Source organism: Sebastes umbrosus, chromosome 19 (assembly GCF_015220745.1).
Source record: "Sebastes umbrosus isolate fSebUmb1 chromosome 19, fSebUmb1.pri, whole genome shotgun sequence".
NCBI lineage: Eukaryota > Metazoa > Chordata > Actinopteri > Perciformes > Sebastidae > Sebastes > Sebastes umbrosus.
This window is the reverse complement of record NC_051287.1, coordinates 25833166-25857268: the sequence shown is the minus strand read 5'-3', so window position 1 is coordinate 25857268 and position 24103 is coordinate 25833166. Positions and strand designations below refer to the sequence as shown.

The following is a 24103-nucleotide window of genomic DNA, read 5'->3' as shown; positions in this document are numbered from 1 at the left end:
CTTTATTTATTTACTTTTTTAAACTTTTATTCACTTTTCTCTCCTGTCGTCTAAATAACCACAAACTCCTTAAAGGCACATGCAACAGGAAGAGACTTTAACACAGCTACAGTACATACTGTCATCATTGTTGGTTCAGAATTGAATACAGTATCACATTACCACGATGTTCATGGTCCCCAGAGGTAGAAGCCTGCTGACTGGTCCCTCTAGGCAACAGATTTTCACTCCTAACTCGTCAAATACCGCCGCTTGGTCAGCGCCCCTCGGCATCGGAAACCCACGCACGGGGTACCCCTCTTGTGTTGTTTTTGGACGGACCAGGGATGGCGAGTCAATAAATGCTCATTACATGCATTACCATGCCGTGCACATTACAACAGCCCGAGTACGAGTGCGGGTCAGGATGTAAGATCCCTAGACAGACAGATGTCAAGACTTCCTGATGATCTTGACCTCCGACAAGGGCACCAAAAGGGCTAGAGCCGGCCCTGTGCAACTGCTCACGTGAGTTGGGAGTGAGAACGGGTTGCACCAGCATCACTGTGTGGTCGGCATTTTTACTTTTATTGAAATGACAACTATTGGATGGATTGCCATGAAATTGGGTGCAGACATTCATGGTACCCAGAGGATACATCTTAAATACAGACATTCATGGTTTTCAGAGGATGAACCCTAGTGACTTCAGTGCTCACATGACCTTTCATCTAGCGTCACCAGCAGGTCACAGTTTTCACTTATTCACTGAAATATCTCGACAATCTTCTGTAAAAGATTTCAAAGATTGTCATGTATGTACATTCTTATCTGGATGTGTAACCCACGTGCTGGAGCCTCTCTGCACACGCTGGGACTCTGCGTTCTGTGTTTCATAATGTGTGATGGGGTGTGGTGCAGAGAAAAGGAAACACCGGGCACAGGAGTTCTGGATTGTGGTTGAGACCAGGAACACAAGACAGATAGCAGACAATAAGTGAACAGGCTAATTCTCCAGCCACACTATATTCTCCTCCATGAGAGGATGCTCTGCTCGTACACAGTAACAAGCCAACATTACGGCCACTATTTACATACTAAACATATCTTCTCACTTTTCCAACTCAAAGTGAAAGTCAACATCTTGATTATCACTTTAGTTGAACAGATTAACAGGAAGGGTGTTTTTAATGAATATATTTTACGATGATGCGGGCCGCCATGCTAACCTTGCGAAGTAGTGAAAGCAAAGTGAACAAGAAAAAATGGCATCCTACACGTAACTACATTTCAGAACTACGGTGTCCTGTAAGGGACATACATGGATAATTGCTCAATTGTGGATGGGAATTGACAGCACACCAGCGACACCTGGTAGCCGATTTAGGCTACTGCCTTACATATGTAAAGTCATCTTTTAACTTTGCATCCAGCACCACCATCAATTCAAAATATGAATTTGTCCAACAACCAAAAACTACCTGCAGGACTCATTAACATCCCAGCTGAGGCTGGACTTTGTTTAATGCTAATTAGCAAATGTTAGCATGCTAACACGCTAAACTGAGATGATGAACATGGTAAACATTAGCTGTAGACCCTTAGTTTGGTTTCTCTCTACAACGTGCACGTGTCCGTGTGCACACATACAGTATGCACACAGCCTATTGATAACAATGCACACAGTTGGTCACATCATTAGCATCGATCAGTCTTTCTAAAACGGATTAGAACCTAGCCGGCCTCCACGCTCTGGAAGCAGCCAGATGGACGATGAAGATACATTTAATTACCCTCACAATCATCATTCATTATCTCTGCCATAACACACTATTTGTTTTATTTATTAAGTGAAATTAAAGAAAGTGAATGGTGGGGGAGTGAGACCAGGATCCACAGCAGACTCACACTAATGAAAGGTGACACCAAAGGGAACAGGGATGGGGGGGGGTGATGGTTTGTACTGAGAGGATCTACTTCTTTGTAACCAATGTGAGATACATAGAGGAGCATGGTTATCATTATTATCATTACATTATTAACATATGACAGCTGCGATGATAATAAAACGGTCACCACAATGTTCTTTCGTTGCTCCCTCGTTAATCCTCAACAATAATTCATCTATTTCATATGTTTGCTTAGTAACAGTCTGTGTTGACGATGATCCATCTGGATCAATCAAGGTGATAAATGCAAGACTGGGAGCATTTCTATTGCCTCTGTACGGCTCTCAACATGGCGACGTCTGACGCCTCCATTATACCTTCCGCAAGGACGTTCGCATGGACACGAGCTGACGCAGAATCCTGACGATGAAATGTTTGGATCTTTTATACCATACGTGCGGATTTCTCCTCGCGGCAAAACCACGTCCTCAAAGTTCCTCAGAGTTCTCCATTTTCTCCGCCCGTCCGCACGCTCACGTGCACAAACATGCACTAAAAGGCATGCACTGCTGACCCAGCTATGTCAACAAAGCCTTGAGTAGCCCTGATTGCAACACACGCAGAGAGAGAGAGACTTCATCCTCTGCTCAGGTAGACATTACTCCTCTATATCTTTATAAAAATAATTACTCTATATCTTTATAATAATAATTACTCTATATCTTTATAATAATTACTCCTCTATATCTTTATAATAATTATTACTCCATATCGTTATAATAATAATTACTCCTCTATATCTGTATAATACTAATTACTCCTCTATATCTTTATAATAATAATTACTCCTCTATATCTGTACAATAATAATTACTCCTTTATATCTTTACATAGACAATAGTTGATGATGAAATATTAATGCTGATATCAAAACTGACAAGCAGTTTTACTTTGAAATACACCACTGTAATGCAGATTAATGTTTGTATAAATGCAGAATCTGTATAGAGCTTTATCAGTCCGTACACTACACCACATTGGTTCTCTGTATCTCTACTGAAGAGATGTTGTATAACAGAGGAGCTATTTGAGCAGCACACAGATGGAAGGATACCGCCCCCTGTTGGTATTACACTGCACCATCACAGTTTGGTAGAAATCCCATTTTGAAGACAAGATAGCTCTTTTTGTATTTTACTTCCACAGGTGCAAACAAATGGGATATATGAACATATCTTTAAAGGTCCCATATTATGCTAATTTTCAGGATCATTCTTGTATTTTGTGTTTCTACTAGAACATGTTTACATGCTGTAATGTTCAAAAAACACTTTATTTTCCTCATCCTGTCTGCCTGAATATACCTGTATTCACCCTCTGTCTGAAACGCTCCGTTTTAGTGCATTTCAATGGAATTGCAACGGAATTGCGTTGCAAGGCAACAGTTTGGGTCCATGTTTACTTCCTGTCAGCTGATGCTATTTACATACACTGCAACAGGAAATAAACTGGGACACATTTAGAATGTTTACGTTTAAAACAAACCGTGTAAATATTGCATATTTGTGACATCACAAATGGACAGAAATCCTAACGACTTGTTTCAAACGCGTAATTTCTGAATAGGGTCTGGGTGTATTTCTCCGTATATTGAGCATTTTGATAGTTTGACAGTATTTATAAAGCACTTAAACCTGCTTTATGATGTAAAAGACCTGAAAATCTCCCTTTTTACAATATGGGACCTTTAAGATAAGGTTAGCTGCTGTTTGCAGATAATGAATCTATTGGCCCTCTGGATCCCTCTGGATCTTCCAATCAGACCTTCCATCTAAAGTCTGTGGTGGTGCTGAAGCTTTGAGACAATGAACTTGATATTAAAGAGGACCTATCCTGCTCATTCTCAGGTATGATGTATTTAGGATTTCTACTAGAACATGTTTTCATGCTTTAAATGTTCAAAAAACACTTTCGCTCCTGAAAAGCCCAGTCTGCTCCGATTGGTCAGCTGGCCCACTCTGTTGTGATTGGTCAACCAAACCAAACTCTTCAGACTCCACTCCAGCTCCGCTCTAACTAGCTTTGTTTGAGCGCATGCCAAACTAGCCGCTATAGGCAGGTATTACACAAATGTGTTACTTGGTGACATCACCACGTTACAGAATAAAAGGCGGGACTTGAAGCGAGGCGTTTCAGACAGTTGAGGATCAGTGTTTCTGTGGGGGAGAGTTACTCCCTTTGGTCTGGACTTTGTAACATTGCAGCTATTTAACATGCACAAAAAAACTTTATAACACACTTAGGAAAGGGAAAAAGATCAAAAGCATAATAGGTCCTCTTTAATTAAGTCTCTGGGTGACACAATATTACAGGTATGTCATTTCCGAATACTTTCCTGAGAAGTTTCCTGAAAATATTGGTGTATTTGATGCAAAATAGGAAGTTACATGACCAAACTGCTTCATTTAAACCCAAGTAAATACATTTAAGATAAATAAATAATTATGTTGAATTTTCTACTCAGTTATTATCAGAAATGTTAATGTCCCTATATGCTGAACAGTATTCTTGCTATTAGACAATTTTTCCTTCTTTGCATGTTTATCTGACTTGTGCACTGACTTAAAGACTATTTGTTAGTGTACCAATTGATCACCTTCTAATTAGTTTAGTTGGTACTAATTTTGCGTATAATTAGTACCAAATGATTTCATTATTTCAGGAAACTTCTTAGGATATTATGTCATTATTCAGAACATTTAAGTGTCACCATTGATCTTTGTGTAATTCAACAATTCAATCTGTTAATTATGCGGACCATGTATCAAAAGAGGACTGAAAATATTAATTTATAATTCCATTTTATTTTCAGTATTACGCAACATTAGAAGTATAAATATCTGTTTTAATATACAACATCTATGACATCCATAGAGCTTTCCTTGGGCAAAATACAAAACTCAAAACACTTTTTATTGCACATATTCTAAAAGACAAACCATCGTAAGCAAGTTCATCTAATACTAGTTTAGCACGGAGGAGGAAAAGAAAAAGACAAGCAGAGAAAGAAGAACCTGACGTGTGAAAAGACGTTGATTTACAGCACAAACAGATGTTCTTATTAAACATCGTGGGGGGGGGCGGGAGCAAAGTCTCACACTACTAGAAACAACATTATCTCCGACACACAACATAGATTTGGCAAATCAACAATATACAAAATATACATCCATGATGCTTTGTAAACAAACATTGAATGTGCTTTAGTCGTCACGGGGAAAACAAAGTATGGGGGGGGGGTCACGTTCAATTTGTTCAAATAAAAGTCAGTGATTGATTTAGTCAGGATGAGAGGGGGGGATTCATGAACCATTTCAGTTCTAATGTCACTCCTCTTCTCACCTTCTGAACTGAATATTAGCAAACATTAAGGTGCATTTGTTCTCTCACATTATATTATAGCGATACATTAACAATATCTAATGCAAAGTAAACATCAGATTCTTTTTTTAACATTAAAATCTCACGTGTTTCATTCTCGGATGCCTTTATTATAGATATTCTGTGTCGTGTTTGACACGTCGACATCAGAGTATATGTCAAGACAAACAGTGTCTCTCTGGTTTTATTTAAAGGCATCTACAGTTATAGAAACACGTGTTTGTCAGTAAATTGCAGAAAGTGAATGCAGATATATGACAGCCTATACGTATAGTACCACATATTTAACATCAAATGCATGTTATGGACAGAAACTATGCAAATAATCGGGATTCCTCGTCTAAAATCGTTCCCCAGGTGAAGCTTTAAGCCGGCTGCTGCTCTTTATGAAGAGTCCTTTGAAACATCGAAACACTCACAACATGACTTGAACAACACCGAGACCCAAATCGTAACCCTGACATTGCAGTTTTTCTGTGTACTTGTAACCTCACGTGATTGATGTTAATATCACTGTGCACAGACGTGGACATAACGGGAGATGATGCCCTGAATGCCTTCAGACACCTACTGCAGGAACTATTGACAAACAGAACATCTGGTTCATCTCAATCGAACACAACATTTCATATTTTTACACCCTTTTGACCGTCGTCAGCCAGCAAACACATCATAAAGACATTCTTGGGAAATGCTGACAGCCCTCACAGTTTTTGTTATGTAATGCTACATTTTTTTTAGAAACAGCCCGCCTCGCTCCTTCTCCTCCTCTCTCGTCAAGTTCATTTAGGAACATGTGAAAACATGTTAAAAGTCACAAAGAAGAGGACACGTCACGGTAGCTTACTTCAGACCACAGAGTTATCGAGCAGATGCTCTTAATATCGAGCATTACAAACGAATGAAATCTATACATATAATACAAACATGTAAGCCCATGAATCCCAGTTTTACAGTGTTATCATATTTACACCATATTGCATAAAAATCAAAAAATATATGTACACATGTCAGAGGAATGTGAATAAACACCACGCCTTGCTAAGAACGGCAAGTTTTTTTATTTCCTATAATTCTAAGGCCCCTTCGCTAATTGATAGAACCGTGAGATGATTCTGTTTTATTTGATAGATATAGTTTTAGGTGAAAAGCACAGGACGATCCCTCTGTGTACCACTAAAAAGAATCAGATTCTACCAGACAGAAACAATCACGACTGTGTGGTCTACTGCATTAAAAGACATCAGGTCCTCCGAGTCTAGAAGTAAGAGTGCAATTCAAAATCCTTTATGGCACTGACTCTACAGTACATCACAAGCTTTAATTATAAGGCTCCTCCTGCTGCCCCTCACACACTGATTGTTGCACCAAGCAGAAAACTTCCACACATTCAACTTAAAACACCAGAAATGATCAGCTCATGATAGCCTACATTCACACCTAGATGTCATCTACACACACACACTCAGCTCTCTAACAGCTTCCCGGTCCTCAAACGAAACAACAGAAAGAAGGCATGATGATGTTTGCACAAACAATGTTCTAATATTACATCTGGATTCTCTGGATTTCTTCACTTTTTGTGACTAGAGCTACGTGGCGACTCCTTCTGCTGCTTCCTGCCAGCGTCTCTGTCGGCGGCGGCGGCTCTGGACGCGTCTCTTTTTGTGTTTTTCTGTGCAGACGTGACCTCTTGGACGATCTCCTTCTTCTTCCTCTCGGCCTGCTCCTTCTTGCTGGAGGACACCTGTTTGTCGGGGGTGGTGCTTCTTGGATCCGGGCCCTTGTGAGCGTCTGGTTTGGGTGTTTCAGACTTGGGTGCTACCTTGACTGCACTCTCCTGGGGTGCAGAGCAGCTGGAGATCCTGCCTGGGACGGCTCCGCCGCTCGCCGTTTCTTTTTTCACGGCGGGTTTAGGCGCCACCGGCGGTGGATCCGGCTGGGAGGGAAGGTCTGACGGCAGCTGTTGAGGCGAAGCTTCTTTTGGTTTGGAGCCGTGTTGGTTTCTAACGAGAGGGGCTTGGTGTTTGGGTGAGGGGTCTTTATGTTTGGCATCAGGACTTTGTTTAAGAACTGCTGTTGGAGCTACACAAGTCTTTAGAGTTGAAGGGGCTGTTTTCAGAGGGAGACATTTTGGCTTCTTTTCTTCTTCTTTTCCTGTGTGAGCTGAGGTTGCTACAGAGCTTTTGGGCTGGGTTTCTCTTTGCTTCATGTCAGTAAGCGTGGGAGAACGTGTCGGCTGCACTGATTCCTCCTGCTTGCACGGCAACGAGGCTTCTTTCCATTTAGCGTCGTGGGTTACTTGAATGTATAGCACAGGTTCTTTAGACAGATCTCTCTGCTTTGAATTTAGACTGCCCTTGAGTACCGGGACGGGAGGAGACTTCACTTCAAGTGTTTTTGTCTCCGTCTTCACAGCGGCGTGTGGTACCGGCTGTGGGTCGGGCCTCCACTTACTTTTGGGAATCAAAACATTTTCATTTGCAGTTGCCGAGGATGAACATTTCTGTTTTGCAGCGTTTTCTTTCACACTGATAATGGTTTCTTGTTTTTTAGGGGAGCAGAGCTCTGAATCTGAAGGTTTGTGTTGTGCTTTTGATAGCTGCTCATTGTATTTATTCTTTGTCTTTGGTGAAATGGTGCTGCTACTCTCTACTGCACCAACAGTCTTATCCTTTTTATTCACGCTCAGTGTAACATTATTTAACGAGGCGACCGCTGTAGAAACTTCTCTCTTCTTCTGCTCCACACACGTGTTGGCTTCCTTCTCAGAGCCCGAGCTGCCTGCATCGACGACCACTTTCACAGCTGATCTGTGATCTTGTACGCCGTCCTGACTCAGAGATCTGTCAGGGCAGTTCTGACTTTCGGATTTTACACTGCAGGTTTTATCTTTGTGCACAGAACCAGATGTTGTGACAGAAACCTGCGGTTCTGTATTTGAAGAGCAGATGTTCGGCGGTTTTGAAAGCACATTCTCTGGAGCGCGTACAGACGCAGAGTTGTTCTGTACGGTCACCTCAGTAACGGAGGTCATGTTTGAGCTCTGACGCCGACCTGTATCCAAACCACAGTTTACGCTTCGCTTCAGCGACACAGGTAATGGTTCCCTGGCAGCTGCAGCTGGAGTCTCCACAGGTTTTATGTTTGCCTCCAGTTTCGCTGAAGTCAAAGAGACTACTGTCTTGTCGGTATTTTGAGATGTAGTGCTTGGTGTGACTTCCTCCTGCTCCGCTTCATCCTCCTGATCCTCATTGCTGACTTCCCGTATGGACGGTGTTTTTCCACAGGAGGAGAAGTGGGAGCTGTGTCGAGGGCCTCTGTGTTCATGAGCCAGCGCTGAGCTGGACTTCATCCCCGCCCTGCTCTCTTGTTTAACAGTAAAACTTGAGGCCTCCACTTTGCTGCTGGTTTGAGCCTTTAATGATTCACTATGTCTCTCCTGCGTTTTCTCACCACTCGTACTGACTTTCACCTCTGTGGCTGCATTATTTGGCTGATCTTTGGAGGCGACTATGCTGTTTAGAGAAGCAACAGCTTCAGGGCTTGAGGAACAAGTCAGGGGGCTCTTCAGCTTGTCTGTAGTTTTCAGATGAGGGATGGTTATTTGTCTCTCAGTAGGGGTCTGGAGCCAAATAGGAGGACTCAAAGAAACACTGTCGCTTGTGTTCTCCGCCATCTTGGATAAACAGGTTTCTGTTTTGGAGACTCTGGGCCCCGAGAGCAGACCGATATCCAGAGTGCCCTCCAGGGGTTTGAGAGAGGACACGTGGCGTCCTTCCAGTTTATATTCAGATGACGTCTTTCGGAGCGGAGACTCTGCGGAGGAGATGAGCTGGAGTTTTTCCACGGCGCTCTCTCCTCTGCCGGAGAAAAGCTTCGGGGACAGACCTTCAGGGCTGGAGTGAACGCTTCCCAACCCCGCCTTCATGTGGTCGTGGGACATGGCCGTGTCCAGCTGGAGGCTTTTAGACCTGGTGGAGCCAAAGTGTAGGTTCTCGTGGATGCCGGAGGACAGCCGACACATGCAGTCTTCTCGCTCTTCAAACGACAGCCTCTTCCTGGTGAACTCGATGTTGGGAGCTTTGAAGTCCAGCCTGTCTGGCTTCATGTTGTCTTTCCCCTGTCTGGAGCAGAGAGTCGATCGGAGTCCTCCGTCACTTTCGCAGCAGCCGCCAGATGTTTCGGCGATGCCCTCAGAGACGCGTGTGGTAAGTTTCTTGTACAGCACGTCTTTGAGGGTTGTGCTAGCGGCTTTGGCCTCCAGAGGGCCAGAGTCTGGGCTGCTCTGGGTTTTGTTTTGGCCTCGGAGCAGAAAACCTTCATCCCTGTCGTCGCCACACAAGGGAGATGATGAGTCACATTCACGCAGGGCGTCTTGCTTCTGTAGAGACTCTCTTCTCTCGGACCAGTCCTGTCTCTTTGCAACCATCTTGGACTTCAGCTTCTCCTTGTCGAGTTCCTCAACGGACTCCTGCCGGCCCATCTTGCGACCGACGGGCCTCTTTAAGCAGCCCTGCTCAACCGGCCGTATGCGGTTGATCGCCAACGGCTCGCAGGCCGTCTCATCCACACTCTGCAAGACGGTGTAATCCCGCTCCCCGGGCCTCAGCTCATCATCCTGCACCTCCTCTTGGGTCACCTCCAGGCTGTGTTTTCTGGGACACAGGTGCTTCTTATCTCCTGTGTAAGAGGGAGACAGCTTCTCCTCAGATTGGACACGTTTCAGCAGGGGAGAGCGAGGCGGCTCAGCACTTTTGGGGCGCACAATGTGGCGTACGATTGTGGGCGGGGAATGTATCTTGGCTGGGAAGGCTTGGGTTGTCTTGGAAATGGCGACAGGATGCCCACTGAGAAGGGGGGAGGGTGAGCGCTGAGGAGACGTCGGCTGGGGCGTGGGTGAAGGCGTGCGAGCCAAAGGAGAAAGGGGAATGCTGCCGGCAGACTTGCGGCGCCCCTGGCGAAGCCTCTGACCTGGCAGTTTGGGACCGAGGCCGTGGAGGGTGCTGGGGCGGATGTGGCCTGAGCCTGCGGGGGAGTTTGGAGCGCTGGAGCTGGGGGAGCTACTCTGGGACGAGTTACCACCTGGAAGTTAAAAAGGACAAAAAATGGATATCAGTAATTTAACATATAATGTTTGAAATGAAAATGAACAAGTACAATTCCTCAGTTAAAATCTCCACCTGACTGGGGGAAGTCTGGTGTGGGGCGGAAGGTGGCGGTAGGGGAACGAGGGGACAGACTGTGGGTGGGGGAGCCGGGGAGACTCTCACCAGATGACAGAGAGTGGTTGAGAGAGGAGAAACTCCGGCTGGTGTGCAGGAGAGGAGACGGCTGCATCGCAAAACGCCTGAAGAGGGAGCGACGCCTGGAAACAAGAACAGACAGAGACAAAGAGAACAATCATCAGTCCAGACTAGTTCTAAAACAATCATCAGTCCAGACTAGTGCTAAAACAATCATCAGTCCAGACTAGTGCTAAAACAATCATCAGTCCAGACTAGTTCTAAAACAATCATCAGTCCAGACTAGTGCTAAAACAATCATCAGTCCAGACTAGTGCTAAAACAATCATCAGTCCAGACTAGTTCTAAAACAATCATCAGTCCAGACTAGTTCTAAAACAATCTATCAGTCCAGACTAGTTCTAAAACAATCATCAGTCCAGACTAGTGCTAAAACAATCATCAGTCCAGACTAGTGCTAAAACAATACAAGCACACAGCTACAGATGATAACAACTACTGATAGTACACTAGATAGTACTACAGATGATATCAACTACTGATAGTACACTAGATAGTACTACAGATGATAACCACTGCTGATAGTACACTAGATAGTACTACAGATGATAACCACTGCTGATAGTACACTAGATGGTACTACGGTCTAATATAAAATGACCAGTGTTGGGCAAATTACTCAGGAAGTGTAATGAGTTACTTTTTACTTATTACTCCTTTAAAAAATAATATCATTACTTTGCTTATTACTTGGTATCAAAAGTAATTAGTTACGTTACTCCTTATATTATTTCTGCAACTGCCCTCCAACTATGAGATCAGTAATGTGACTAGCTGAGGGAGTATTTAATAATCTATATTAACCTTCACACAGCCATTGTGAATGTTGCGCTGCTGCACATACATGAACCAAAATAGACACCCACACAGTCTGTACGCCTAAAAGACATACCACCTTGGGCATGGCATTTATTATTCAAATCTCAACTGAGGATGCAAAATATTAAACTGGAGGGCACAAAGCATGCTTTGCACCCTCGTAGAACCGGTCCTGTCTCTTCCTCTCCCCTCTGGTCACCCATGCGCCCGAGGCAATGTTCGCCTGAAAGTTCACCAGAGTTCAACTGGATGCGTACATTCATAGTGACCTGTGTTCATGTCATCGTAACATAAGCCTACCTTAACACAATGTGTTCTGGTAACGCAGTGTTACTTGGATTAGTAACTGTAATATAATTACTGTCATATAATGGGTCTGTACCACAGCTAGCTGGTTCCTTTTTCTTCAACATATTATTTACTTTGTTGCTTTTAGCAGTTCACACATAATATACAAATATACTTGCAGGAATAAAACAAAAAAAGAGTTAGATAAACATGCATACAAACATACACTCTCTAGGTGCCACTTTGTCTTTTCATTTCTATAATAATTACCTTATTTGCTTTTCACACATCACCTTGGACATTTCCAGTCTCCTTTAATTCTTGTTTTAGATGCAAAATAACTCCCTGATGCTGTAAGCTAACTACTCCCTACTCTGTGTTCTCTATCTGCCCCCTAGAGGCCAACAGGAAACATACAGTAGGAACATCTACAGGAAACAGATCATTCACTCACCAAACACACATTTAAGATTAAATCCAAACCATGTGCTTACATTTAGAAAAAAACACATATTGTGGAAGAGAACGTCTGTATGTACAGTGAATAAAATGTGAGTTTCAGTGGAGGATGCGTACCTTTCTGGTGTCCTTTCCTTCTTGGGTTTTTTGGCACATCTCACCATCTTGCTCCTGTAGCTGTTCCTTCTGGCGGGACCCGTTTTTATCGAAGTATTTTCAAAGGGGGTCGTCGAGATCGCCACTTTGCTACCGCTCTGAAAAAGAAAGATGACATTTTTGTATCCAAAATAATGTTTACTCCTGCATTATATGCATCATAAAACCAAAACTACACTACAAACTTAGACTTAATTCATAAACAGTCCAGGTCAGATCAGTGTTATACTAGCTTCATATTCTCTGACTTTAATATTAATACTATTACTGACTTTAATATTAATACTATTACTGTAAGTAGAAGATGTTTACTCAAGGAGACATTCACTGAATTACAGTAGTATAGGAAGTATAGTATGAGTATGTATGCAGTCTTTTTTCACAAACTCTACATTGTAAACAGTTACTGATCTGTCAGTCAGGCTTTGAATTCGATAAGCTGTTATATATATATAATATATAATAATAATAATATAACTATTATATATATATTAATAGTTATATTTTTGCCAGTTTGATCAACATTGGTCCTAAAGTTAATTTAAGTTAAGCAATTCAATTAATCTATACTAAATTAAAAAACTGCAGTTTCATTTCAACATAATAAAGAACATTGTTGTAGTACAGGGGTCAGCAACCTGCGGCTCTTTAGCCCCTCTCCAGTGGCTCCCTGTGGATTTTTAAAAATGGAAATGAATAACTGTTTTTCTTTACATTTTCATTTTTATTTATCATTGTTGTAGGTCTATGGTACGACGGTACGACAGAGTATTAGGGCCACATTGAGGAAAAAAAATAAATCTAAGATTATGAGAATAAAGTCATAATATTATAAAGTAGTCATTTTACCTGTTATTTTCTTTTTTCTCATTAAGTTATGACTTTATTCTCGTAATATTACGACTTTATTCTGGAAATCTCTGAATCTTTTCCCTCAATGTGGCCCTAATACTCCGTAGTACATTTGCTCTTTGGCCCTCACTGCATTAGACTTATATACTATATACTTAGACTATAAACTGTGTTGCCTTCATCACAATGCTCAAATGTTTTGCGGCTCCAGACAGATTTTTTTTATTTATTTTTTGCCTAAAATGGCTCTTTTGATAGTAAAGGTTGCTGACCCCTGTTGTAGTATATCTGAAAACAAAATCATTATAAAATGCATTAAAGAGAAACATACATTGTCATTTACCTTGAGCAGGAGTTCCACCACTTCAGTGTGCACGAGACCGTGAACGGCTTCTCCGTTCACGTGAGTAATGAGGTCTCCGGCTTTGAGTCCTGCTTTATGTGCCGGCCCACCGTCCTCTACGTTCTGATTAACGGACACAGAAGAGACATTTATTAATATTATTATTATTATTATCATCAGTTTAAGCCACCCCACAGTTTACCAACTTAGATTTGATCACTATTTGTCCACTACAGGCAGATGTAGTCCTTACCCAGACCATATGGTAGACGGTGTAGATGTCCCCATCACAAGAGTACACCCGGATGGCCCTCAGAGTGAAGCCGAACTTCTTCCCCGAGCTGTGGATGACGACGGGGTGACGCGGGTTGGCGGTACAGAGCGAGGAGTCTCGGCTGGGAGAGGAGTCTCTGGAGGAAGGGTCTGAGGAGAGGGAGTAGGGCGAGAGGGGGCTGGCCAGCGGAGACACCCCGAAGATATCTGGAGAAATAAGACCAGCTTCTTTTATTTAATCAATCAGACGTTGTGCCTGGAGTCAGCAGAGAGGTGTCTATAAAGCATCATGAGCCCGGTTCATTCTGCTCCTGCTGAGGCTGAAACTAATGTGATTTACTCTCTCCCAGCAGTGAGGACCTCTTGCTCCTGCCCTGCCTGCTTGCTTTCCTTATTAGCGGCTCGTACTCGGCTACTTGCCCAAAGCCGCTCTGTAAAATGGAACTCACAGCAGGTGTCACGCTGGGCCAATTTCACACAGATACTATATAGTGAGCTTTCATCTTGTTTGGACAAAGTCTGCAGCTCTTATTGTGATTCTTGGCACGTTGTTGCTCTGATTTACTTCAACTAACTGGTTGAGATCATATTTTTGAGTCTGCAACATCTGTCTGCATGTGTGTTGTTGGTTTTACCTCCAGGGATCATGAGGGACAGGGCACCAGTTGAGACAGACTTTGGGACCTTCACGACTGCCCCGGTCTTCTCTGCAGCACTCTCAGGCCGCAGAGAGTTGGTCTGAGCGCCCTGGTCTGCCGAGGTATGACTGGTACTGTCGGGGCTCTCCAGGCCTTCACCTCTGGGTGTCAACTGGTCCAGATGTTCAGAGAAACTTCCTAATTATCACAAAAGATGAGCATGGAGTGAGGAACACACCTATACTGAGCAAACAGTGGTTGCTGCTAGGGAAGCATCCTGATCAACTTTTTAAATGTATTAATTATAGATAGAATTCTTCCATTCATGAAACAACTGTTTGACATTTTGGGAAATATGCTTTCTTGTCAAGAGTTAGATGAGACGATTGGTACCACTCTCATGTTTATCGGTTACAGTATATATAAAGCTGAAGCCGGTTAGCTTAGCTTAGCACAAAGACTGGAAGCAGGGGGAAACAGCTAGCATGGCTCTGTCTGAATCTGTGCCCTACATTAACGGGTCATATCATTGATAGCACTTTCATGGAAAAATATAAATAGACCAATTATTGGTAAAATGTCTAAAAGAACCGTCTGCATGTATAAAATCAAGAACTATTTTAAAAAGTATGGGGTCCTTTTAGAAATAATCTGGAACATACAGACTTGGAAAATAAACTAGCTCAGCAGAATTAATTCGGAAATGATTGATGGAATTGGACATTGATTATTACTAGCTGTTTTATTTAAATGTATTAATTTAATATATTTTATTATTATTTATTTATTTTATTTCTGTTTTATATATATTTTCTTTATTTTATGTTTATTTGTGTACTGATATAGTTATGTATCGTTTCTGTTTCTTGAAAATCAAGAATTAAAAAAAAAAAATGTAATTGCATTAAAAACTGGGAAACACAACACTGTAAAAAAACAAAAACAATAGATCATTCGTAGCGCTTGTGACTTTATCCAAAATTAGGGATATTTTGGATGTTCTTTTACTAGGATACACGTTCTTTATGGAGGTCTTATTGATAACATTTTTATGTATTATTCAAAACAATACATCCGCAGAGCCTTTAGAAAGGTGATAAAGCTATGGCTTTTCCTGAAAAAAAAAAAGATTATGACTGTGAATTAATCATTTTAAAAATGAATGTTTTGTTTGTCTCTGTGGAAGATATCTGACGTTTGGTTCCCACTTCTACCAGAAGACTTGTGAGCCAACAGTATAACGTCGTTGGCATCATGTGCTATCTCTGGGTTCCCTAGAGGAATCATTTATTCAAGGACTATAGCTTCATATTTAGCGTAAAGATATGAGAGTATCAATCCTCTCATCTAACTATCGGCAAAAAAACAAATTAGCATATTTCCCAAAATGTCTAACTATTTCTTTATCTACTCCTGGGTTATCAAACAAATATCATCTCTACTGGTCCTGACAGAATACGCTTGGATACTGTAGTTTTATTGTTTCAGAGACTTTTACAACTTATTGATTTTTTTTTTTAAATGAAAAACTAGCACATATATTATATAGTGTTATTATATTATCATATATAGTTGTACACTATGAAATTCTAGACTGTGTAATTTTGTACCGGACAGCGTGGCTCCACTGTGGGTGCTGCCTGGAGTCGTAGCGTCAGGCTCATTGGGCAGCAGCTCTCCTGTGGAGAAGGAGGTCTTGCTGGGGTCACCGAGGCCCGAGGTCTCGTCTCCTTCGCTCTCTGCTGAGATGGCGAACTTTGGTAACAAGTTGGGGCGAGGAGCATGATTCATACCGTCTGTTTCTGTGGAGTGGGACAGCGAGGGCCTGGTGGAGGGAGACGATAGATTGTCATGAGGTGAACACATTCTCACTTCCTGTAAATGTTATATCTTAAAGTGTTCTCGGTATAGTTTTACATGAGAATGAATGTTTTATAACTGTGAAGAATGTCTCATCTATGAGAGAAAGGTATACCCGTTCTTATATTTGCTGATGTATGATATCCAAAATCAAGCACTGAACTGCATATTTAATCTCTGCTACATACTGTATTGTGTTTTGTGTGCAGAGGTTTAATGAAGTTGCAAGCATACATTTCAGCAAAGTCTGGCGTCCAGCTGAGGGAGTCAACGGTCAGAGGGCTCTCGCTCTTCTTCCCCTCCGTCTCTCCCTTCTCCTCCAGGAGCCCGCGGGACAAATCCAGGCTGCTGTAAACCTGAGAAATCATTCACACTTCTCAGTACATGTCGGCTATAAAAGGCAAACATTAAAATCATCAGGTTCAGAATAAACTACAAAGATGGATTAATAAATGTTTAGTAATGGTAAATAAATCAAAGGATTTACAGCAGAAACACTGCCGTCTGTGTTAATGCAGACTTCATCATGTCAGAGGAGAGCTTTAAGGTGCAGCTGAGGAGAAAAGATTCAGTGCAGCTCAACACTTCCTCCGAGACGCCCCGCTGCTTTCTGAGACACTGTAATGCTTTGTTTGGATGTGAGAGGGGAGCATACTGCAATGCAGCACAACAATGACTCCCAGCCTGTACGACTGGATTGTATATTGTGCTCCACATTACCACCAAAAAAGCGGAAAATATATGCAAAGCTGGAATCTGCGTTTAATACTGGAGGGGTGAAGGGACGGCGGGTTGTGTTTTCTAGACACACATTTCCATATGAAATACCACTTACTCACGCTTTCTTTCCCACGAGAGAAACATGATGAGGGCAGCAGCTCATTTACATTACCAACATCTCTCTCTGGTGGTAATGATGGTCTAGTCCGAGCAGATTAAAGACTAACATCTCTGTCTGTGTTAGTCTGAGCAGTTTAAAGACTACCATCTCTGTATGTGTTAGTCTGAGAAGACTAAAGACTAACATCTCTGTATGTGTTAGTCTGAGAAGACTAAAGACTGACATCTCTGTATGTGTTAGTCTGAGCAGATTAAAGACTAACGTCTCTGTCTGTGTTAGTCTGAGCAGATTTAAGACTACCATCTCTGTCTGTGTTAGTCTGAGCAGATTAAAGACTAACATCTCTGTATGTGTTAGTCTGAGAAGACTAAAGACTAACATCTCTGTATGTGTTAGTCTGAGAAGACTAAAGACTAACATCTCTGTATGTGTTAGTCTGAGCAGATTAAAGACTAACATCTCTGTCTGTGTTAGTCCGAGCAGATTAAAGACTAACATCTCTGTATGTGTTAGTCTGAGCAGATTAAAGACTAACATCTCTGTCTGTGTTAGTCTGAGCAGATTAAAGGACACACCTTAGAGAATCGGTGAGAACAAGAGGAGAACTGCCGCAGCTCCACATTGAAGTCTTCATCGTTTGTGTCCTCTTCCTCCGTCTCCAGGTGATGGTATCTCTCAGAGCGAGCTGGGGATGATGGGAGGGGAGATTTCAGATGTTTTAATAGTTAATACAGGTCATTATAAGTGCCACAAGGTGATTTATTTATTTAAGATTGTCTCTTTACACCTGTTTGGAGTAGTATAGCCAATACACTGTTTTCAATTGTATCAGCACCTTTAACTTTTTAATCAAAGAATCAGATATTTTCTAACCTAGTTATTAATATTTTGTATTGATGATTCATGTTTCATGTAGAAGTGCTCCATGTAACATGTGCCTTTTACTTCCAGAACCAGGTGTGTCCAAAATAGCAAATAGAAAACATGAAAACATGCTGATTATGAGGCCAGATTGTAAATTATCAGGAGCGTATTTCTAAGCAGATCTATGAACACACTGTATAAAAAATAATAAATTGTAAGATAACTCACTGTCGAAGTAGCTGGTGTCATCTTCAGACTCCAGCTGAGGAATAAACTCTGCTTTCTGCCTCAGCAGACTGTTCCAGTCCAGGTTGTGGAAGAACTGATGCTGTTTCACTTCTGCAGCTCCACCTGCAGATGGAAAAATTATTTTAATTAAAAACTAGTTTGAATACAAGAAAACACTGACAATGAACGGCGCAGTGAGACACGGGAGGTGAAGAAACGCTTATGCTATGTTTTCCTTTTCCCGAGTGGCTGCAGGCCAAACCGAGATCATGACCATAAATTATGCAGGACAATTTCCTGCCTGTGACCTTTGGTGGAACAGCCGGAGACTTTGTGAATGGCAGCCTGGCGAGGGGAGATCTAGATGAACGAGGAGGTCCAGGCAGCCTGGCAAGGGGAGATCTAGATGAACGAGGAGGTCCAGGCAGCCTGGCGAGGGGAGATCTAGGTGAACGAGGAGGTCCAGGCAGCCTGGCGAGGGGAGATCTAGGTGAACGAGGAGGTCCAGGCAGCCTGGCAAGGGGAGATCTAGATGAACGAGGAGGTCCAGGCAGCCTGGCGAGGGGAGATCTAGGTGAACGAGGAGGTCCAGGCAGCCTGGCGAGGGGAGATCTAGGTGAACGAGGAGGTCCAGGCAGCCTGGCGAGGGGAGATCTAGGTGAACGAGGAGGTCCAGGCAGCCTGGCGAGGGGAGATCTAGATGAACGAGGAGGTCCAGATGTCCCCACACTGAACTGACAATGTGCATGCCTCTGATTAAAAGCCTTTGTTCCAGGTCATGGCCACTATTATAGCCTGCAGATCTGCACACTCTTAGTGCCTGCTCATGCATGGAACTAGATTCATCACCTGGCAGAGGAAATAATTGTAATTGATCAATGGGAAGAGGTGAGGAGGAGGCCACAGGATAAACTGCTCTGCTGTTGGATGACCTCAATTTCGTCCCCAGTGAGTTGGAATTATGAGCGGTGCTGAGGTGGCACTAAGGGTCACATGAGGATTTATGGTGGCCTGCTGTACCTCTCTGGCGCTAACCGAGTTACTGGTTATGCCACGTTTTCTTTGCTCCGTGTTGTCTGTACCTGTGCCCATCCTTTCCATAGGATTCTGTCGGAGGAGCAAGGCGATGAGCTCCTGAGAGTCCGGAGGTGGGGCATCCTCTCCCTCAGGCCAGTTGATTTCATCTGGAAACACATAACGTTACACCGTCAACCAGTTTCAATGAAAAATACTCCGACATACAGGAAGCCCATTGACCTCAATTGCTATTATATTAGTAAGTTTAGGAGTTGGAAAGCAGCAGGCTTTGCTCAGGAAATATATAGATTTGTTTCTGAGCAACGTCATCATAACACAAGGAGTAAAAATCTAACCGGAACAATTTCCTTTATTGCCTTAAACTGCACGAATTGCAAACTATGGTAAATCCTTCTTAGTTCAGAGTGCATAATTAGCTGTTAGCATTTAGGTAAGAGGTGGTAGATTTACACAAAAACTGACGAGGAACCACAGACTGTATCTAAGAAGTGAATGTAGTCACCGTGATGTCACTCATTGGTTTGTGGACTGCCGTTTTGAAGCCTTGAGTTCAGCATTTTGGCTGTCGCCATCTTGGTTATTTGCAACCAGAAGTGACACGAGAGGGTGGAGCTAAGTACAACCGAACACTGAATAAGACATTTTTAGGCGACCAGAATGATGAAATTAACTTTCAGGAGTCGCCCCCTGCTGGCTGTTAGAAACAAGCCCCCAGGAAGTGCGCCGGTCGTCGATCCGGACTTTCCAAGTGTGATGGAATTTCTGATACACAAGTTAACTTATAGGAAGGAAGAGGCCCTGGAGCTGTTGATGTCTTACATAGAAGGTTTATTGAAGCTTGATCGAGGAGCAATTGTCAGGTCTCCACCATTGAGGTGCTCTCTGCGTGAAGGCCTCACGTCACGGTGACGTCACAGTGACTACATTCATTTCTTTACAGTCTATGATCAGGACACTGTAGCAATGAGTTTTCTACCTCCGTGATGCAAGTGCATCTTCGATTGTTTGTAACCAGGAGACCTATATATAAGAACAATAAGATTATCATTAAAAAAATAAATGTATTCTACAGTTGCTGTGCTGAGGACTACTTCCACCTAATCGTGAGCCACTTCTGACATTTACTCTGCTTCACCAGCAAAGTCAGACCAAACAGGAGAGAGTTCTGAGGTGTAAGCATCATGTTGAATGAGACAATTTACATGTGCTCCAGCTCTTAGGGGAAAGCTTTGTGGATAAAGCAATGAAAAGGGGGAGCAAATCCTGTCTGTGCCATGCTGATTGTCTGCTCTGTGCACCATTTGTCCCCATTTTAATCAAATTTGGGAGGGGAGCTATGAATATGTATGTGCGGCCTGAGGCCACGGTGGCATGCATTCAGTGTGTTCAGGCCCCTTTAATTAACACTCCCTCTCAGAGGCTTGGTACTATTTGATTGAGAGCATAGCAAATCAGTCATGGCATGCTATTCATTTCCATTATCCAACAACTCCAAATAACACAATTCATCTGAGCTACACCGCTGACAAGATAAAAGCTCTTGTTTTTAAGATTAAGATTGTCTCAGTGCTGCTGTCACCATAGAGACGACAAGACCAGAACCAAGTAACATCATCAGAATGATTAAAACTTCACTTGTGGTCTGAAGTCAAGCTGAATCCACTTACTGCCATCTGTCTGCTACAGGCCGCCGGGGAAATCTCAGTCTCCAGTAAATTGAGAAATATGCACACACACTAATTCCATGTGGTCACTATGTAAATGTTTAATTCATATCTCAATGAGATCTGTGAATTTCTCCTCATGTGCTCAACAGAATCTAAAAGCCAGATGCTGTGAAACCTGTGAATATGTGCCAAGAAAAAATATGTATTTGATAAACTGACATAAATAAATAAGTATAGTTTATTTTCATCTTTAATTTCAAACAGAGAGGTGATTGGATGGACACTATTTACACATTCATCCGACAAATTTACTTAAAACGTCATGTTAATGCTGTTATTTTGATCCACCTTAATACACTGATTATTTTGTTATCATTTAGTATTACTCAATCCTCACCTATTTCATTTTTATTATTTCATTTTTAATTTTATTATTATTTTCTTTCTTCTGTCTGGAGTTGTTTAGGGATTGTGTTGCTGGGTTTTCTATGATGTGGTTTTGTTATTGTGGTTTGTTATATTTTATTAATCATGTAGTATTAGTCAGTCCTCACCTATTTTCTTATAATTTTTACATTTTTTAAATTTTTAAATTTTCTTATAATTATAATTGTGGTTAGTTATATTTTATTTATCATTTAGTATTACTCAATCCTCACCTATTTAATTTTGATTATTATTTTCTTTCTTCTGTCTGGAGTTGTTTAGGGATTGTGTTGCTGGGTTTTCTATGATGTGGTTTTGTTATTGTCCATTTGCTTTTATTTATCATTTAGTATTAGTTAATCCTCAACTATTTTAATATATTTTTATTATTTTATTATTTTTTTTAATTTGTATTATTATTTTGTTCTTCTGTCTGGTGTTGTTGTTTAGGGATTGCGTTGTTGGGTTTTCTAAGATGTGGTTTTGTGTTTTTGAAAATTTTAAAAATAATTGAAATTTAAATAAACTTTAAGTCATAAAAAAACCCTACATGTAATCGTTGAGGACAATACAAAGCTTGATTTACCATATTATTTTATAATAAAGTGTATAAGGGAAGTGAATTTTGTCCAGCTGATAGCGTTGGACTGAGGATCACACAGATAAAGTATATCAGTGAGGTTTGAGCGGCTGTCTTTATTAATAATAAAATATTGTCATTTTAATTGATGACCACTCATCTTTGTGCACATCCAGTATATTGAAAAAAGCTGAAGCTTTTACTTTACTGCTCACTGTCTTCACATGCTCGATAGGTTAAGGTGTATCACAGGGTTGTTGGATTCATTACAAACTGTGGATCTCTTACTCACCATTGGCCTGCGTTATGTACACACCGCCTCAGTCACTGGTATGTTTTCATTTACAAAGCTACTCTTGGTAAAATCCCCACCTAAATATCTTCTCTTTTATATTTGAATTATGGAAATTACAATCACCGTTTGCTTTTGTTGTTCCCAAAGAAAGACATCTTTTAGATTTCCAGAACCATCCGTCTACAGACTGACCTTAAACTTCTAGACCAACCAGTAACTCTGAACAAGTTTAAAACTATGGTGAAATCTACTGAGTCCAGGCTGTCTGTGTGCAAATGTTTTATCTCATCTTTTTAATGCTACTCAAATCTACAGTATGTGCTTTTATGTTCATTGTTGAAACTCTTGACCAGGTCTCCCTTTCTATCTCCCTTGCTATCAATGGGACAAACCTGATTAAATATTATTATTATATTAATCATCTGAGAGGAAAGGGAGGTAATACTGACCACTGATGACCTGTCCGAACAGCTCCTCTGGTGTGTCTCCAAAAAAGGGCACACAGCCCACGAGGAACTCGTAGAGGATGATGCCCATCGCCCACCAGTCCACCGGCTTCCCGTAGCCTTGTCTCAGGATCACCTCTGGTGCAATATACTCTGGGGTTCCACACACCTGATAATTAAAACACAATAAATATACTAAACATGATGTGGTTTGTGGAAAATGTATTGTTAAAACCAGCTGTTAAATAAGATGTACCTGCTTATCGGAGAACTCCCTGGCATCTTTCTCTATATGTCCCTCGTACAGGTTAGTGGTCATGTTCATCAGCCCAACTTTGGACAAGCCAAAATCTGTCAGCTTAATGTGACCCATTGACGTCACCAGCAAACTGTGAGGAAGACAGATGTGTGGGAGGCGGGCAAAAGGAAGAGGACAAAAACATTAGAATAAACTGTGATAATGAAGTGTAACACTCAGCAAAGTACACAGGTTACTCTTATTACTAGCAGTAGTATTCGATCATTTACTTCAGTAACGGTAGTAATACCACAATGTCAAAAGTACTCCATTACAAATAAAACTCAACATTTCACACCAGTAAAAGTAAATATTTAGAAAATGACACTTAAAGGTAGGGTCGACGATGTTGGAAAGCTAGCATCATTTGAAAGTAGCATCACCTCCCCTCGGGGCTCCTTCCAAGGCAACACCCCCCCATGTTATATTATTATTATTGACGCATTACTTGTCTGGTTTGAGGTCTCTGTGGACGATGCCATAGTTGTGGAGATACTCCAGAGCCAGCACCGTCTCTGCAAAGTACATCCTGGCCATATCCACAGGCAGGGGACCCATGTTCTTCAGAAGGGTGGCACAGTCTCCACCTGTAAAGATCAATGGAGCGATGTGATGGAGAGAACAAACAGGAGACACTGTTCAAAGTGCTTTCAGCTGCAGCACTCTGCGTTAATAAAAACCTCGCTGCTGACCTTCAACATACTCCATGACCATGCACAGGTGCCGCCGTGTCTCAAAGGAGCAGTACATGGACACCACAAAAGGGTTCTCGGCAAAGGTGAGGATGTCTCTCTCCACAAAGGCCTGTTGTATCTGATTCCTCAGAATCAGGTTCTGCTTGTTGATCTTTTTCATGGCGAACCGCTGCTTCGTTTCCTTGTGCCGAACCAGATAAACGGCTCTGTGGAACAAACAGAAGATCGGTCAGCTGGGAGAAAGAACTGATCTTCAAACCAATCAAATCTGTTTCATTGTCTATTGTTATTTCTAGTCTTTTCAGAAAGGCCGGAGCTTTTCTGCCTGAGAAAAATGCTATATGGATACTTTGACTTGGTTTTACCGCCATCACCATCATCGGAAGCTTTTTTCGACGAGGCTTTCGCTGTTAAAGAGGCTG

General features: G+C 41.9%; 1 protein-coding gene across 15 annotated transcripts in view; it reads right to left on the bottom strand.

Moving 5' to 3' along the window:
- Positions 1 to 4192: 4192 nt before the first annotated feature.
- Positions 4193 to 24103, bottom strand: part of mast4 (microtubule associated serine/threonine kinase family member 4) — a 116121-nt gene continuing 96210 nt past the window's right edge. For 10 of the 15 annotated variants that reach the window (XM_037753773.1, XM_037753776.1, XM_037753777.1 and 7 more), the window contains 15 exons: positions 23679 to 23887; positions 23435 to 23573; positions 22945 to 23077; positions 22692 to 22857; positions 19319 to 19420; positions 18237 to 18359; positions 17720 to 17829; positions 16538 to 16659; positions 16054 to 16268; positions 14441 to 14641; positions 13786 to 14012; positions 13521 to 13655; positions 12299 to 12435; positions 10493 to 10677; positions 4193 to 10394 (listed from right to left, as the gene is read on the bottom strand). In XM_037753773.1, coding sequence (XP_037609701.1) covers positions 6883 to 10394; positions 10493 to 10677; positions 12299 to 12435; positions 13521 to 13655; positions 13786 to 14012; positions 14441 to 14641; positions 16054 to 16268; positions 16538 to 16659; positions 17720 to 17829; positions 18237 to 18359; positions 19319 to 19420; positions 22692 to 22857; positions 22945 to 23077; positions 23435 to 23573; positions 23679 to 23887 — 5716 coding nt within the window. In that variant the 3' untranslated portion in view covers positions 4193 to 6882. The remainder of the gene's footprint in view (positions 10395 to 10492; positions 10678 to 12298; positions 12436 to 13520; positions 13656 to 13785; positions 14013 to 14440; positions 14642 to 16053; positions 16269 to 16537; positions 16660 to 17719; positions 17830 to 18236; positions 18360 to 19318; positions 19421 to 22691; positions 22858 to 22944; positions 23078 to 23434; positions 23574 to 23678; positions 23888 to 24103) is intronic. The other 5 variants (XM_037753774.1, XM_037753787.1, XM_037753784.1 and 2 more) reach the window with 2 other exon arrangements.